This window comes from Suncus etruscus, chromosome 20 (genome assembly GCF_024139225.1).
Source record: "Suncus etruscus isolate mSunEtr1 chromosome 20, mSunEtr1.pri.cur, whole genome shotgun sequence".
Classification (NCBI taxonomy): Eukaryota; Metazoa; Chordata; class Mammalia; order Eulipotyphla; family Soricidae; genus Suncus; species Suncus etruscus.
In genome coordinates, this window is record NC_064867.1 from 36,914,573 (window position 1) to 36,931,776 (window position 17,204).

Below are 17,204 nucleotides of genomic sequence, written 5' to 3' on the forward strand. Positions count from 1 at the left end.
GCAAGGCAAACGCCGCTGTGCTATCTCTCCGGGCCCTGTATTTTCTCTTTTAATCCCAAATCCTCACTCTCCTCTTCTTTTTTTTTTTTTTTTTTTTTTTGGTTTTTTTTTTGGGCCACACCCGGTGATGCTCAGGGGTTACTCCTGGCTATGCGCTCAGAAGTTGCTCCTGGTTTGGGGGACCATATGGGACGCCGGGGGATCGAACTGTGGTCCGTCCTAGGCTAGCGCAGGCAAGGCAGGCACCTTACCTCTAGCGCCACCGCCCGGCCCCCCCCCCCCTTTTTTTTTTTTTTTTTTTTTTTTTGGTTTTTGGGTCTCACCCGGCAGTTGCTCAGGAGTTACTCCTGGCTCCATGCTCAGAAGTTGCTCTTAGCAAGCACGGGGGACTATATGGGATGCCGGGATTCAAACCGATGACCTTCTGCATGAGAGGCAAATGCCTTACCTCCATGCTATCTCTCCGGCCCCCCCCCTTTTTTTTTTTTAATGTTTGGGCCACATCTGGCAGTGTTCAGGGTTTACTCCTAGCTCTGTGTTCAGGGATCATTTTTTGTAGGCTCGGGGGACCACATAGTGGTACCAGGGATAGAACCCAGGGCAGCTGCAAATAAGGCAAAAACCCTATTCACTATACTATCTCTCTGGCTCACATGTTACTGACTTATTCACATTAACAAACAAAGTGTATAACTTTCCCCATATTATAAATGACAGACCTAGGACCAAAGAGATAGTACAGCAGGTAGGGTCTCAATTTCCGGCATCCCATAAGGTTCCCCCCCAGCATTACCAAGAATAAGCTCTAAATGCAGAACCTGGGGCCAGAGAGATAGCACAGAAATGTGGGGCTGGAGAGATAGCATGGAGGTAGGGCATTTGCCGTGCACGCAAAATTATGGTTGTTAGAATCCGGGCACCCCATTTGGTCCCCTGAGCCTGCCAGGAGCGATTTCTGAACGCAGAGCCAGGAGTAACCCCTGAGCACTGCTGGGTGTGACCCAAAAACAAACAAAAAAACAAAAAAAATTACAGACCCAGACCAAGAGGCCATCCTGGTAGTTAAGACACAAAAGTCAGGGCACAGAATATTTTGCAGGGGCCTATCCACACACAACTGATTGTAGCCAGGAAAATCTACAGACCTGAACTTGACTTTCTTTTGTCTTTAGTTCGCCTTCCGGCTGTCCCTTCCCCTCTGAAGACATACCTGTGAAAAAGGACTGCTCCTTTTTCCACTTCCTTAAAGAGGCTGCGTTCCCCCCAACCCTCCCACGTCCCCTCGGAGGCACAGAGTTTTCCCTCTCTGAACCCCACCCCACTTCCCAGGCCTTCCCTTTCTTGGTTTGGTTTTGGTTTGGGAGCCACATCTGGTGGTGCTCAGGACTTATTCCTAACTCTTGTGTTTAGGGATCAGGAATCCTGGCAGGGCTCAGGGGACCATATGTGGTGTCGGGGATCATGCCAGTTTGGCTGTGTTCAATGCAAATACCCTACTCACTGAACTATTGCTCTGGCTTGACTTTCTTCCCTGATACGTGTCCCTCACCTTGATCTCTAGGACAACAGCTCATTCTTCCAGTTCTCCTTTCACTCTGTTCTTGCTCCTTCACAGTTTCCTTCTCTAGTTTCAGATATATAGATTCCATTCCTCCTTCTTTCCTCCCTCTCTTCCTTTCTTCCTCGCTCCTTTTCTTCCTGCCTCCTCCTTTCCTCCCTTCTTTCTTTCCTCCCTCCCTTTCTTTTTTAATTAAATTTATTTAAAGAAAATGCATCATGTAGTTGACATAACCCTCCCTTCCTTTCTTCCTCCCTTCTTTCCTTCCTTTCTTCCTCCCTTCCTTCTTTCTTATTTCCTTCCTTTCTCCCTCCCTTCCTACTTTCCTTCTTCCCTCCCTTCCTTCCTCCCTCCCTTCTTCCCTCCCTCCCTTTTTTCCTCCCTATCCTCCCTCCTTCCATCTTTCCTTCCTTTCCTATTTCCTTCCTTCTTTTCTTCCCTACCACCAAGTTCCTCTCTGCCCTTGACTTCTGGGATCTTGCCGGTCAGCCTCTCCTTGCCTCTCCTTCTCTTTGTGATCTCATCCGTCTTGTGATCTTAGAGACCATCTAAGCATTGTATCTTATTACCTATTTGACATTTCTGCTCAGGTATTTAGTAAAAAACAAAACAAAACAAAAACCCACACACATACAAAATCTAATATGTGGGGCCGGAGTGGTGGCACTAGCAGTAAGGCATCTGCCTTGCCCACGCTAGCCTAGGATGGGACCGCGGTTCAATCCCCTGGCGTTCCATATGGTCCCCCAAACCAGGAGTGATTTTTGAGCACATAGCCAGGATAAACCCCTGAGCATCACTGGGTGTGGCTGACAAACCAAAATAAATAAATAAATAAAAACAAAATCCAATATGTCAGACTCACTTCTTTTTTTTTTTTTTTTTTTGGTTTTTGGTTTTTGGGCCACACCCGTTTGACGCTCAGGGGTTACTCTCCTGGCTATGCGCTCAGAAGTCGCTCCTGGCTTGGGGGACCATATGGGACATCGGGGGATCGAACCGCGGTCCGTCCTAGGCTAGCGCTGGCAAGGCAGACACCTTACCTTTAGTGCCACCGCCCGGCCCCTGACTCACTTCTATTAACTAATGAGTCCTCCTGACTTCCTCTCTTGCTTACTTAATAGCTATCTCAGTTATGGCAATTCCATCAATCCCACATGGCCAGGAAAGACCTCAGTGTTGCCCCTCCTGCATCCATATTTTATGTGGCCATTGGTCCCAGCATCAGATGTAGGCAGGATCTGAAGTTTGTCTCCTTCACTACTGCTTCCCTTCCTAGATCACTCTCAAGCCTTGCCAAGAGTAATCTAGTTTATTTCCAGCATCATTTGGTGAGAGCTCCGAGGAGACCCTGGGACTCCTCTGCTGAGACCTATCTTGAGTCAAAACCCATCTCTGAGTCAAAACAAAGGACTCAGTGGGCCCAAGACTCCCTCTGACTTCAGCTCCTCTCCTGTCTTTGGTTTACTGGCCTCAGCTGGACAGCTCCTTTGCATGCTTAACACATCCTTTTCCTCTGCCCAGCACTGCTTTTTCTCCTCCAGGCCCTTCCTTCAGACCTATTACAAGTTCCCTCTCTCAGGTTAGCTGACCATTCAGTTCAATCCTGCTTCTTCCATCAGCCTCATATTGCTGCTTCCTTCCCAAATTTTGCTTTAATTTGCTTTTCTTCTAATATGTTGTGATTTATTAGTATCTTAACTTATACATTAATGTAGTCTTCTAATGTATATGCTATATTGTTTCTTGGGGGACCACATCTGGTGATGCCCAAATGTTCCTGCTGACTGTGTGTTCAGAAATCACTCCTGAGGGGGCCCAGAGAAATAGCATGGAGGTAAGGCATTTGTCTTGCATGCCGAAGGGCGGTTTGAATCCCGGCATCCCATATGGTCCCCCGAGCCTGCCAGGAGTGATTTCTGAGCGTAGAGCCAGGAGGAACCCCTGAGCGCTGCTGAGTGTGACCCAAAAACCAAAAAAAAAAAAAAAAAAAAAAAAAAAGTAAAAGAAAAGAAATCACTCCTGAGGGCCAGAGAGATTAGCACGGCAGTAGGGCGCCAATCCATGTTGGATGGTGCTTCGAATCCCAGCACCCCATATAGTCCCCCGAGCCAGCCAGTGGCAATTTCTTTTTTTTTTTTTTTTTTTGGGTTTTTGGGCCACACCCGGTAACGCTCAGGGGTTACTCCTGGCTATGCGCTCAGAAGTCGCTCCTGGCTTGGGGGACCATATGGGACGCCGGGGGATCGAACCGCGGTCCGTCCAAGGCTAGCGCAGGCAAGGCAGGCACCTTACCTCTAGCGCCACCGCCCAGCCCCTAGTGGCAATTTCTGAGTGCAGAGTCAGGACTAATGCCTGAGTGCTGCTGGATGAGCCAAAAACCAATAAACAAACAAATAAATAAATAAATAAATAAAATAAATTATTCCTGATTCCTGAACTTGGGGGAGGAGGGCTACATGTGGTGGCAGGGATCAAATCCCAGCTTGGCTGTGTGCAAGGCAAGATCCCTCCCCTCTGTACTATGGTTGTGGCCCTATACCTCTTATACATTAAGTGAGCTACTTAGGTCTATTTTGTATTATTTTCTCTCTGTTCTATTCACTGCTGCAGTCTAAAGAAACCGTGATTACGCATGGAGCCATTGAAGGAATCCCAGACTCGGCCCTATAATCAGCAGCACCCTTGGGAGGAGTGCTTGGCAGTGCTCTTCACCCCTTTTCCCAGTCTGCTCACGTGAGAGGTCTCTCCACACGGCTACCCTGTCCTCCGATCACCTCGCCCAGAGCCAGGAATGCTTGTCCCAGGAAATCCTGCAAGAGAAACAAAAGCAGGCTGGTCAGGAGCTGGAGGCAGAATCCTTGCCTCAGTCTGTCCAGAGGCACAAATCTCCCCAGAGCCACCACCTAGCAGGTACTTTGAAGAACAGGGAAGAAGGGAGTCCCCCCAGGGGAACCCCTGGCCCTGTCGGGGCTCACCTTCTGCCTCGGGAGACAAAGACACGGAGATGCCAGCAGTCATGAAGAAGGAAGAAGAACACTGAGTGACAGGCCAGGGAAGTGGGGTGTGGGGGGGCATGGTCTAGGGAATTTGGAGCCAGGAAGGGAGACTGGGGATTGAGAGGGCCACCTAGCCACCCTAGGACCTTGCTCACCGGTTTGGAGATATTGGTTTTGGAATCCACATTGTACCTGGAAGAGAGTGGAACCCGCGTGGGGTGGGGGGAGCTGGGTGGAAAGAAAGGCTAGAGGAGTCCTGGTTAAAGGGTGGCATCCCATTCGGTCCCCCCTGAGCCTGCCAGGAACGATTTCTGAGCAGAGAGCCAGGAGTAAGCGTTACCTGAGTGGTGCTGGGTGTGGCCCCAAAAACCCCAAAATAAAATAAAATAACATATAAATATTTTATATGTATATATTTACATATCCATAAACATATAAATATGTTTCATAATAAAACAAACATACATATATAAACATATTTATGAATATGTAAACAAATAAATAGTGGTTGGAAGGAGGGGGGATCTTGAACCTGAATTTCACCCAGATCCCCATTAAGCAGGCAAAAAGGATGCAGGAAGATGCTGCAAGTTCGAGTTAAGGTTCAACTGGGGCAGGGCCCTGGGGGCGTGGCCTACTCGAAGACGGAGTCTCTGTGTGGGCGGGGCCAAGACGGAGAGTTAGTTGCTTGGATGATTCTGGAAGGGGCGGGGCCTGGTTTGGCCAAGGGGCGTGGCTAAGATGAAAGCAAGGACTTGGGCCAGGAGGACCACAAGCCCAGCGGGGAGGGAGCGTCAAAGCCCCGGGGGCGGGGCCTCATGGAGGAGGCGGTGTCTGGAAGTGGGCGTGGCCAGAACTGAGTTACTCGATTGGATGGTGTAAATAGGGGCGTGGCTAAGACGAAGCGGGGACTTGGACCAGGAGGACCAGGGCCCTGAGCATCCCTGCTGGGAGTAGGGGCGGGGCCACGAGGGGCGGGGCCTGGAGACGGGCGTGGTCGTGACAAAGCCATTCGATTGGCTGTCTATAAATGGGCGTGGTCACCCGGTCTCGGGGGCGTGGCTAAGATGACAGCTCGGCTCTGGCCCAGGAGGACCAGAGCCAAGAGCATCCTCCAAGCCGGGAGGGAGGGAGCATCGGGGGGCGCGGCGGCGAGACCCCGAACTCCGGGCGGGCGGAGCTCACACATCGAAGCGCAGGTTCTGCTTCTCCTCGAAGAAATAGTCGAGGACGAATTTGCGCAAGAAGTCCGGGTTCAGCGTGTTGTCGATGACCTCGGTCCGCCCGAACTGGCATGGGGTGGCATGGGGTGGGCGGACGGGACAGGGGCAGGCGATGAGCAGGGGGTTAAGGGTTTGGGTTCGGATACGCGATCGGGTTCGGGTCCGCCTCACCTCTCGCCACTCCTGGCTGGCCCGGCTCTGCGTGTAAAGCACCGCCACTGCGACGGGGGGTTGGCGGGACGTCAGGTCAGGTCCTACCCGGGTCCCTCCCGCGGGGTACCGGTACCCAAGCAGGCTGCCCATCCCGTCACCCCCACCCGGCCCGGTCCAAGCGCTGCCTACTGGGATCAGACTTGGAGAAAGTGTCCAGATCCAGCAGGTTCCTGAGGGGAGGGAGGTGAAAAAGCAACACACAGGGTCCATTTTGGGGGGCCCAAAACTTGCACCCCAAAGGGTCCTCCCTGTGGCAGCCCCCCCCCCCACAAGTGTCTGGAATCTCAATCTCTGGAGCTGGCCATGCAAAGAAAGCTGCAAGCCTGCAGGTGCATCTTTAAGGGGTCCCAGGAAGGAGGGTAAGGGCGGGCATCCCCACAACTTTGTTCTCTGCGGGGGCCAGATCCATCATCCCTGGGTCCACTTTTAGGAAGGGAACCCCCTCTCGGACCTCGGCAGCGACTACTTCCAGACTGTGTTGGTTTGGGGGAGCCCTCCACCCACCCCTCCTTGCTTGCTTCCTTCCATTCCTTTCTCCCAGGATCGGGGTCCAAGCTCTCCACCTCCTCCTGGTCCCCCTCACCTGCAGGACACGGTGATCTCGATCTTGGTGGCCGGGACGCTGCGCTCCGAGGCTCCACCGAGGGACATGGCTGGGCCGGGGAGACCTGGCAGCTGCCGGGGCTCCAGCCGCTGCGGCAACCTCCCTCGGCCCCAGCTGGCCCCTGCGTGCTGTCCCGCCGATCCCGCCGATCGCGCCTGGACTGTGGCCGCCAGCGGCAGCGCTCCAGATGGCAGAGAAGCCCCGCCCGGCCTGCGGGTGTCCCCCGCCCCCTTGGAGCCAGCGGCGACTCTCAAGCACCCCCCATCATCCGAACCAACTCACACGTCTACGCTGGACAGCTCCAGAACTGAGTGTCTGGGGAGGTCTGTCCCGAGCTGCTCTGGGCCTCCCAGCCCTGGCCTTACTTACATATGTTCTCATTCGCTGTGTCACCTTGGGTAAGGTACCCACATCTCTGTGTCACTTGATTATTTGGAAATGTGGCAGAGCAGCTTCTGAGATGCTCTTAGCATGGTTTACAAACCCTAAGTGTCCTAGAAATGTTGGCCTGTAGTTTTTCCTTTCCCAGGGTAGTTGGTCTCCTCGACCATCTGGCCACCTCTTGAGTTAAGTTCAGAGGTCAGGAACTGAGCCACAGTGCCTTGGCCCAGCTCTGCTAGAGGAAGACATTGAGGTGGACACTTTTTGTTTTTGGCTTTTTTTGGCCACACCCGGTGATGCTCAGGGGTTACTCCTGGCTCTGCGCTCAGAAACCGCTCCTGGCTTGGGGGACCATATGGGACACCTGGGATCAAACCGCAGTCCGTCCTAGGTTTGCATGTGCAAGATAATCGCCTTACCCCTTGCGCCATTGCTTTGGCCCCTGTAGTGGACTCAAGTCACAAGTGAGAGCGACGGTCAGCCAGGCCCCCACCTGGCCTCTCAATCTGCAGTCAGCTCATCCAGAATAAGCTGATGGTGCTGATTATGAAACTTGTTCAAGATGGACTTCCTCCCCCCACAAAAAACCCACCGATCCCAGCCCAAATTCCAGGCCACCTGGCAATCTGCATTACTGGCCAAACCCCTGAGATCTGGTCTAGGACTGTTGGTTCTTACGCACATCTGCCTCCCTCTCATGGAGCAATGGAACTCTGGGATCAGGAACTGCGGGACACACCCATCTCCAGCTCTCTTCCCACTTCGTCTGCATGCCAGCCCCCTTCAACTGCCATCTTCCAAGCACAAGAACAATTCGGCCCTCTCCCATAGGATCCCCCAAAGGTGCCCCCCACCCAAACCATGCGGAAACACAACAGTTCAAAAATTGTCACTTTATTGTGTGATTTGTGTCAAATTGCCTCTCTCAGTGCAGGTGACCCACCCTCCCCAGTGAACAGGGACTGGGGATCTTTTTTGAACTCGCAGCCCCCACAGGAAACCCCACGTGACCGAGACTTAATGGGGATCCGACCACGACGGGCGGGAGGCAGTGATGGTGGCGGCAGCAGCACGGTCAGGAAGCGGAGGCTGGAGAATCTTCTCCTTGGCCCTGCTAGGCCTGGGGTCACCACATACATTGTGGAGAAAGCCGGGGGGAGAACGTTTTTCGTTCGCCCCCTCCCCCCAGCTTCAAGGTACCCCTCGGCCAGGCATGGCTTTGGTTCCACTCAGGGCTCAGGTGAGAGAAAACAGGAGTCTGCAGGTAGGCTGGCTGCTTCAGAAGGCGCTGCTGGTGCCCCGGAGTCCCACGCCTCGGGCGAACTGCTCCAGCAGACCCCCAATAGCACCGGATGGACTGGGGCCAGCAGCCCGCAGCCCCACTGTGCTGCTGTAGGTGGCCAGGAAGGCGGAACGCACCTCTTGCAGCCGCGTCTCCCGCTCGCTCAGTGCTGCAAGCCTGTAGGAAAGAGGGGGTGCAGAGTGAGGGGCTCCCCGGATGAGGAGGCGAAGCCGGCACAGTACTGGTCCTCAAGCTGCTTCTGGTCACAGTTCCTGTGGGTGCTCATGCTTCTGGCCCTGCCTAGAAGCACCGACCGGCCTTCCCCGGTCTTCCCCACCAGAGCAGTCATGGGTGGAATGCTGCGGGGGAAGATGAGGGTGGCAGACACTCAGGCAGGGGAGACGTGGAGCAGTTGGGAACTTAAAGAGGCTCCTAGGAGGGAGAGCAAGCTAACTTCAAGCCTACTAGGAAGTGGTACCCCAAGATATCAGATAATTAGATACCAGCTAATCCAAGGCCTGCCTCCTTGTGGCCAGAACAGTGTCCCTGGAGAAAGATGAACTGAATGAATTCCAATTCTGTGACTACATGCAAGTTGTTTTTTCTTGAGCCACCCAACCTCAGGACTCAAGAGTGCAGGAGGGAGAGAGGGAGGGAAGGAGGGAAGGAGGGAGGCAGACTCAGAAAGGTCAGGAACTCACACAGTGCTCCCCGGCTGTTCCCTTCCAGTGTGCTCTCCAGGGGCCAGATTATCTGGGAAGAAGCACTGGCCTCTCCCCTTGAGCACTTAGACTAGTCCTGCCTGGAAACACATTCCCCCCTCCAGAAAGCCCGCTCTGAGCCTCAGGATGTAGCCAGGGGTGGTGGGAATGGAGGTGGTAAGGGCTAGTAAACAGCGGAGAAGGGGCCTCAGGAAGTGAGGGTCGTGGCTGTGGAGAGACATTAGAAGTCAGCTCAGGGCAAAGGGACCTCAAGTTGTCCTCCAGCAGCTGTCAGAAAATGGAGCAGACTTAAGCCCCCAGAGAGCCTCCAAGTGTTTCCTGGAAGTTGTGGGAAACACACACAACCCTGGATGTTCACACTTAAGATTAGGGGACACTAGTCAGAGGCCACATGAGCTGCTCTGGTTTTTTCACTGCATGTATAACTTGGAGAAATCCACATTTTTGTAGTTTCACAGGGCACGGCCAAGAGTCTACATGCCTGCTTTCTCACTGGCTCTAATTCCAGGCAGCAGAAGGGCAAAAGACCGAGGAAAAACAAGCTGCCCCTCCACTTGCAACTGTGGGAAAACGGGGTGCAGTTACTGCAGGGCCTTCCCTCTCAAGAAAAGGAGAAGGCTGATGCTCTAAGACTCAGCAGCTGGATCAGGGAGCCAGGGTTTGGGCGCATCTCTCTGACAAGAGACCAGCAGCTGTGGTGACATCACAGGACATAAGACCAGATGAGGAAGGGTCTAAACCCTTCCCTGAGAATCGCCCAGAGCCCAATCTTTGGCTTTCTTGGTGGCTAATGCTGGGTAAGTGAGGAGACGGTCTCTCAAGCCAGTGGTTTCTTCCTCCAGAGAAGCTTAGGCCAGTTTGGCTGAAGTGGGAAGTCATTCAGCAAGGTGTAGAGAACCCTTTTAGACTCCTTAAAGCATCTGCCAGATGGGGCTATAGCCTCTAGTACAGCAGGCTAAGGTTCTGCATAGAACCAAGCTAGGTTTGATCGACTAGGAGTAATTCCTGAGCACAGCGCCAGGAGTTAAAACCTGAACATCGTCGGATATAATCACAGGGGGAGAAAATATGCCAGAGGTCTGGAGAGAGAGGTTAACCTCTTGGAGTGCAGGAGACCTGAGTTCAATCTCCAACACCTAATGATTTCCTAAGCACTGCCAACAGTGACCCTGAGCAGAAAGCCACTGGGACGGATCCCAAACAGAATCAACTAAAATATCTGACAGGTCTTGTTTTTGGCGACAGAGATGACACTATGCCAGGTACTGTGTCCCCTGGCTACCGCCCAGCACCATCGAGGAATCTCTCACCAGGGAACTGGCTTGATTTCCCAGAGAAACCTTCTCCCAACTGGCGGCGAATGTGGATGCTGGCGGTGGGCTGAACCCCCAGAGACTGAGGCCAATGGAGAATTGGAACTGAGACTGAGCCCTGCACCCTGGCCCCTGGAGGCGTCTCCTATGCCTGCAGGGCCAGACAGGGCAGCTGCTCAGTACGTAGGTATATGGAAGACTTGGATTCAGAACTCCCACTCAGTACCCAGGGCCAGAGGCAAGAGCGGAAGACAGAAGGGTGGGGAGGCTGCAGGGATCCATTCTGGCTCTGTCTGCGCCACGCCTATGCTCACTGCCTCACCGGTCTGCCTTCAAAGGACTCGCACGCCAGGCCAAGCCCTGGACAGAAATAGCATCTTCCGTAGTTACAGTCCTGTCAGCTTTCCAGTTTTCCCAAGGCAGCCCCGAGCTGGAGGCTGGTGAGAGCCGGCACTGTCCCGGGTCAGCCCCCGGGACCTGCAGCTGCCTCTGTCCTCTCCGACACACGAGCCTGGCCACCAGCCGGTGAGGGTCCGGGCAGGGGCGCACCCTGCCTCCTCGAGACACTTACAGACAACTGTTAGGGAGCTCATCCGGGAAGCTGAAAGGGAGAGCAGAATCTGGGTGCAGGCCAGCCCGCTCCTGAATACTGCCACAGCCCGTGACCATCTGCCAGCTGCCAAAGTCTGTGGAGAGAGAGGATCCGGGCAGGGGATGGTCCACTGATCTGGGCAGAGGAGAGATGAGGCAGAGTCAGTGACGCCTGACAGAGAATGCTGGCTCGTGGGGTGTCTGTGAAGGCAACCGTGTCCTCCGAGGGCCAGAACAGCCGGGCAGGTGGCAACTGAGGAAGAACAGACCGGAAGGAGAGCGGAAGGCGCCAAGATTTTGCAGGAGCAGAGAACAAGAGCCCAGCATGGTGACAAGTAGTGGACCAGCAAGCTCAGCCCGGGGTTGGGACGCGGCCGTCTGGCGGCTCCCAGGGTGACGCAGTCTCCCTGGCACTGGGGTGGGGGAGCCCAGGAACTGAACCGAGGAGGCAGGATCCCCTCACCTTGCCAGCCAGCAGACCCAGAAGCCGCGGGGCTCTTGAGGACTGGAAGTGGTGACCTAGATTGCGGAGTGGGGTGACGGGAGCCCAGGCCCTCGTTTGTATTCACGGCAACTGCCCAGCAAAACTCACTGGTCGAGCCCAGAGGCAAGGGATGAATCAGGCTTTTGGACAGTTTCATCAGGACGATCAGGGGACAGGGACGGCCCAGGGAAGTCATGCAGACACCAACCCGAACCCCCCCTCTAGCCCAGCCCTCTGCTGCCTGCGGGGGTGACAGAGACATCAAACAAGGTCCTTTGTCAGTCCCCAGAGGCACAGCATCTTTGATGCCTGATCCTTTATTCCTGGATTCCAGAATAGCAGCAGTGCTGGCTCCGCAGGGACCCAGAAACAGAAGCAGGAAGGACGAACGGCACGGGGCGGGGGCTGGCGTCAGGGGCTTCTGGTCTGAGGCAAAAAAGCCTGGTGGTCACAAAACCTTGAGACCCTGGGGTGGTCCTGGAGCACCCCATCTGTGAGACGGGGAGGTAAAGAGACGTGCGAGAGTCTCACAGCCCTCGGAGCACCAGGGGAGTTTGAAAGCGGAGGAGGCCTGTCCCAGCATGGCTGCCCCGAACCAGCGCAATAGTTACTGGACACAGTGAGCATCCTGCCTCGGGACTGCTGTGTTCATGATGGGACAAGGCATAAAGACAAGACATACGATGGGCACCTTTGTACAGGCCCCGAGTGTACTGCGGCAAGGGGCTTGCTGGCTGCTAGCTGGAGACCAGGCAGGGTGTCACAATGGGCACAGCGAAGGAATGGGAAAGGGCCAGCCCTGTGGTGCCATTTCCTGTGCCAACCTGTTACTGTCCAGTGTTCTGTAGAGCATGGCCACCCTGCACTAACAGCAGCAGTTTGTGTGAGACATTTGCACAGGGTCCGAGGTTTGAGGAGACCAACCCCAGGAGTGGTAAATGAAAGCTGGAAATGAGAGCTTGGGTTCTACCCAAGGCACAGAGTCCAGGGACAGTCTCTGCAGGGAGACACCTTTAGTTCCCTTAGGGGAGATTTTTCAAGCTTCTGAATGACTTTCCCTACCCTGGGTCTCTGCCTAGGAAAGAGCCACGGAGCAACTACTCAGCTCCTGGTGTGAGAGCAGAGCTGTCGGGGTGAGCTGGTTACAGCGGCACCTGGAGATGAACGGAAATGTCACGGAGCACATGCGGGGTGCGCAGGGAAAGGCTAGTTCCAGCTCAGGCAGGTCTGCCAGGCCATGCTGCTCCCTGAAATGGAGGGAGCGAGCCCCACAGGCCGACACATCTCCCATCCACAGGCCTAGCGTTCCGGTAACAGGCCTGTCCCTCCCTCACACAAAAGTGGCCTTGGGCCCACTACTCAGAAAAAAGAAGTGCCGCCATCTTCCACCTCCTGGCATAGCCTTGCTGGGGGTGGAGCCACAGCTGCCCCAATGCAGACAGATGAGACAGTCTCCCAGATATAAGTGCTAACGACAGGTACTGAGCCACAGGTACTGACAGCCACAGCCCATCCGTCCATGGGGGTGGAAAGACACTCTTCTGCCCATTCATCTGAAACCGAACTCCCAGAGGCCACTTCTGCTTTAAGATGGGGTGACATGAATCAAACTCAGAAAGAAAGTGAGGTTTCTCAGATATAACAGGAAAGATAAAAAAAAAAGAGCACTGAAATGCGATCTGCCAGAACACCTGCCGGCCCTGTCCCGAGGTGGGAGATGTGGGTGGCCCCCCAGAATTGAACTGGAACCAACCGCAGAGCTTCTGGCCTAGAGAATAATAGCACAAGGCATACCGGGGTGCACACTGGGGTGAAGAGGGGCTGGAAACGATGCTGAAGCAGGCTTACCCGAAGGCCATTATACTCCTGGCCCTTCCTTATCCACCAGTGCTCTGTAGTCTTTAATCTGATAAAGGCAGACTTTCTGCCTAGCACCTGCGTCCAAAAGTACCTAGCATGCTGGCTTGATGGGCACAGCCAAGAGGGGCCTGACGTGGCTGTGTCAGCCTGCCCCAGCAAGAGACTTATAAGTCAAGCCTGTGAGTGCAGGGCTGGCATCAGGGTGGGAATAAAGGCTGGTCACCAGCAGATCTGTATTTATCAGCCGATCGCCAGCACCCGGGACTCCCAATAATGGGGCTCAAACTTGGTGCCAGGAAACTCCAGGCAGGGTGAACCCTTCAGCTCAAAAGGACATCAAGTCACAGAGCTATGCGTTTCAGAGATAGCACACATGGTTTCCTACCACAGCTGAGAACACAAGCTGTGTCCTGGATCGCTGTGCACATTTATGTTGTGTGTATGGATGTGTGTCTGTGTGCCAGTATATATGTATACGTGTGTGTCAAGCGGCCAAGGATATCCTGCTGCAGTCCAAGGGATCTTCTGTTTTGTTTTGGGGCCATACCCAGCAGTGCTCAGGGCTTACTCCTGGCTCTGCACTCAAGGATCAAAGCCTGGTTGGCCCTCCCTGATGTAGTATCTTCCCCCCCCACCTCAGCCTCTTTCTAGCCAGGACTCAGAGGGTCTAGGGAGTATAGCCTCTCGTCGGCCCCCTGCCCTGAACTCACAAATACATTGGCATCAAGTCAGGCATGAAGATCGCCAGCCACCTTACCAGAGGGACGCCCAGACCTTCCTTCCCAGACAACCTACTTAGCTCTGAAAAAAGCGTCCCCCTCCTCTCAGGGAAGGCGGGCTTTCCAGAGACATTAGGAATTTGGAACAGATGGAATGTGGAGAACTCTCATCAGGAGGGACTCTCGGCTGTCACAGAAAGCTTGATGGAGGGGCCGTCGCCCCAACTCTCCCCTCCTTCCCTTCAGCGGAGAAACTGATTAGCTATGGTTCCCTAAGAGGCAGAAAAACTAATGACAGGGTCCCTCAGGCGCTTGAAGATAAGACACCAAATTAGCTTTAAAGTTAATGGAAACGCATAATTAGAATGTTCCAAATCTGAACAATCTAGTCTTTCAAAAACCGAATCAGAAACCGGCCAGTTCCAAGTGGACGACCAGCGGAAAAAGGAAAATCATCATAGCTGGCCCGGCACACCCCCCCCCCCAAGCTTCCGGCCCTGTCCCAGGTCTATACCAGGACAGGTCGCTAGGGCTTCGAGACCACCTGGAGCAGGCCAGCTCCAATGCTGGGGTGGGAAGAAGTTAGGGAGGAAGGAAGCAGGGCATGGGGAAACGCCATGGCGTGCTGCTTGAGCACAGTACAGACCCGAGCCAATTCCAGCAGAGGGTACCATGCCGTGCCACAGTAGCCCCAGCCCCACCGTGAGCGAAGCCAGGCATGCAGGAAGGAGTGGTGGTGTGGCAGTGGGGTGGCAAGAGCACAGGCCGGCTCGGAGGAGCAGTGCAGCATCTCAGTGAACAGGTCTCTGTCGGGAGCGGGGGCATGGTCCGGCCTTCTTGACTTGCAGTTTGCTGCTGAGCCAGCTGTACAGGGGACTCACTCTGTTCTTGTCAGCTCTTGGTCAGGAAGGTCCCAGAGCCAGAGCACCCCTGAACCGCAGCACTCGGCTTCCCTCAGGCAAGCCTGCTGCTCTCTCCTATCGGGTCCCCTCCCGAGGCCCCTCGGTGCCCAGCCATTCCCTACTACTCCATGCTAGGCATACTGGGGCACCCTAGAAGCTGGCTCAGGGCTGGGACAGGCCGGCCCTGCCCACCCACCACATGGCTGCAACTTCTGCAATGCCACGTTCTTCAGCCACCTGGATCCTTTTTTTTTTTGGTTTTTGGAGTCACAACCAGCAGCGCTCAGGGGTTACTCCTAGCTCTATGCTCAGAAATTGCTCCTGGCAGTCTTGGGCGACCATATGGGATGCCAGGATTTGAACCATCATCCTTCTTCATGCAAGGCAAACACCCTACCTCCATGCTATCTCTCCGGCCCGACTGACTGGATCTTGCTGTGGACCTGGGTCCCAGCAAACCTTTTCTGCAAGCTCGGCCTGGCAGTAACGGCCCAGTAGAAAAGCCCCATCCGAGGCCGCTCAAGGGAAGGCCAGCTCAGGGCTGAGGACCCCACTCTTCAGCCCCCGGAGCTGTGGGGCGCCTCACCTGGGTTTGGGGACCTCCAAGGGACTGCTGCCAATTCTGAAAAAGCCGTCAGAGTGGTTGGAGGATGAGGAGCTGGAGGACTTGGCTTCTACCAGGCACTGCTGGCCAGGCAACCGCTCATCGGTGGGCTGCGGCCGGCTCCACAGCACGCTCTGTGGGGAGGACGGCCGGGTCTTCCTCCTGTGGTGGAGAGGGGAGACTGTAGTGAGACTGGCATCCTGGAGGTTCTCTGCCTGTCTCCACTGTGAGCCACTCCATGAGGGGCAGGACCAACTAACCCGGCCTGTGCTGGGTTAGTTGAGCTACATGCTCAGTCACTCGAAAAGGGACCCTTGTGAGAGATAGCATAGTGGCAGGCTGTTTGCCTTGCATGCAGCTGATTCGAACAGTGGTTCGAGTTCCGGCATCCCATATGGTTCCCCGTGCCAGCCAGGAACGACTTCTGAGTGCAGAGCCAAGAGTAACCCCTGAATGCCACTGGGTTTGACCTCCCCAAAAAAATAAGTTGGTTCATTACTCAGCAGCCCATTCCAGCAGATGGCTGTGCAAATCCTGTTAACTACCACGAGAGAAGGATTATCTGAGGACCAAGCCACCATCGCCTCCCCTTGTTTCTTTCCTTATACACCCTGCAGACTGGCTCCACAGGGAAGCTCCTTAGGGTGCCCTTTTCCAGCAGCCCCTCATTCCACGGCCTGCCCAGCTCTGCAGCTTCCCCCATCAGTGCCCGTCCCCAGCCAGATGGCCAGCTCCAGGCCCCATGGAGACAGCCGAAGACTCCCTTTGTTCCTGGGGCTCCCCCTGGAGTTGGCAGCCCTGGCCCGCAGCTGCGCCAAGCCCCTGCCCGGCCCCTCACCAAGCTGCCTGGGTCTGTGGCCCTGCAGGAACCAGTTCCACAGACTCATAAGTGAAGCTCCCGGGAGCGGCGCCTGGCGAGCTCTCCATGACCAGCGAGAAGTCGCTGCCGAGGCTGGTGGTGCTACCGCGGTCCTTTCTTCCTGCAAGAAACCAGAGTCCCCACGGTCAGCCCTTTATCTCTTCTCTCCCTGCCCCTTCGCCATCAGCTGTGAAGAAGTTTCTAGAAGGGTTCCCCTGCATTCTAGGACTTAGGAAGAAAGAACAGTGGGGCAAAGAACTCACTGAGCATGCAGATATCTTCTAGCGTGAAGCCGTCTCGGGTGGGCAGACTCTTCCTCCTGGAAACAGAGCCCAGGGCAGTGTGTTTCCGGGCAGGGCGGCACCTTCGCCGCACCCCTGGAAGATAGCTCAGGGTAGGGGGATGGCAGGAGGACTGCCGGTTTGGAGCTGGCTGGCTTCTCGGTGCACAGTGGTCAGGGCATGTCCTGAGCCCTTTCTCTCTCTGTGACAGTCAGGCTCCGGCCAAATCTACCTCCTCCCCATGGTGCCCTGGCCATGTGAGTATACCAACGACCCCTACCTGTGTGTCTTCAGAGCAGAGAACTCCTCGGAGATGATATGCTTCAAAAAATTGAAGCAGAAGAAGAAAATCTGAAAAGAAGAGTGAAAAGCAGCATGGCGTGAGCAGGGCCATCTGGTGGGCATTCATTCTGGCCCAGGAGGGTGGGTGAGGAGGGCATGGGTGAAGCAATTTCTTTCTTGGGAAGGTATATCAGCAACTTAACTTCCCAGACCCTCTCCGAACCCAACGCACTCTGGGGGGCTACTAAGGATGGGACACATGGGGCCGGGGAAATTCTCTCGTGGGAAATTCTAGCACTGCTGGGTGGCTCCTGTGAAAACGTGAGT

At 54.9% G+C, this 17,204-nt stretch overlaps 2 protein-coding genes across 4 annotated transcripts in view; both read right to left on the reverse strand.

Annotated features, from left to right (window-relative positions):
• The window catches only part of CPNE9 (copine family member 9), a 30,872-nt gene extending 24,082 nt beyond the window's left edge, over positions 1-6,790 (reverse strand). Inside the window, exons 1-6 of one of the 2 annotated variants that reach the window (XM_049766330.1) lie at positions 6,577-6,790; positions 6,123-6,163; positions 5,952-5,998; positions 5,743-5,846; positions 4,704-4,749; positions 4,295-4,371 (exon numbers count right to left, since the gene is read on the reverse strand). In XM_049766330.1, coding sequence (XP_049622287.1) covers positions 4,295-4,371; positions 4,704-4,749; positions 5,743-5,846; positions 5,952-5,998; positions 6,123-6,163; positions 6,577-6,644 — 383 coding nt within the window. In that variant the 5' untranslated portion in view covers positions 6,645-6,790. Of the gene's footprint in view, positions 1-4,294; positions 4,372-4,703; positions 4,750-5,742; positions 5,847-5,951; positions 5,999-6,122; positions 6,164-6,576 lie in introns of those variants that run through there. The other variant, XM_049766329.1, reaches the window with a different exon arrangement.
• Positions 6,791-7,856: 1,066 nt separating this feature from the next.
• Positions 7,857-17,204, reverse strand: part of MTMR14 (myotubularin related protein 14) — a 39,333-nt gene continuing 29,985 nt past the window's right edge. Inside the window, exons 14-19 of one of the 2 annotated variants that reach the window (XM_049766275.1) lie at positions 16,876-16,946; positions 16,578-16,633; positions 16,294-16,435; positions 15,438-15,617; positions 10,867-11,022; positions 7,857-8,437 (exon numbers count right to left, since the gene is read on the reverse strand). In XM_049766275.1, the coding sequence (XP_049622232.1) occupies positions 8,257-8,437; positions 10,867-11,022; positions 15,438-15,617; positions 16,294-16,435; positions 16,578-16,633; positions 16,876-16,946 (786 nt within the window). In that variant the 3' untranslated portion in view covers positions 7,857-8,256. The remainder of the gene's footprint in view (positions 8,438-10,866; positions 11,023-15,437; positions 15,618-16,293; positions 16,436-16,577; positions 16,634-16,875; positions 16,947-17,204) is intronic. The other variant, XM_049766276.1, reaches the window with a different exon arrangement.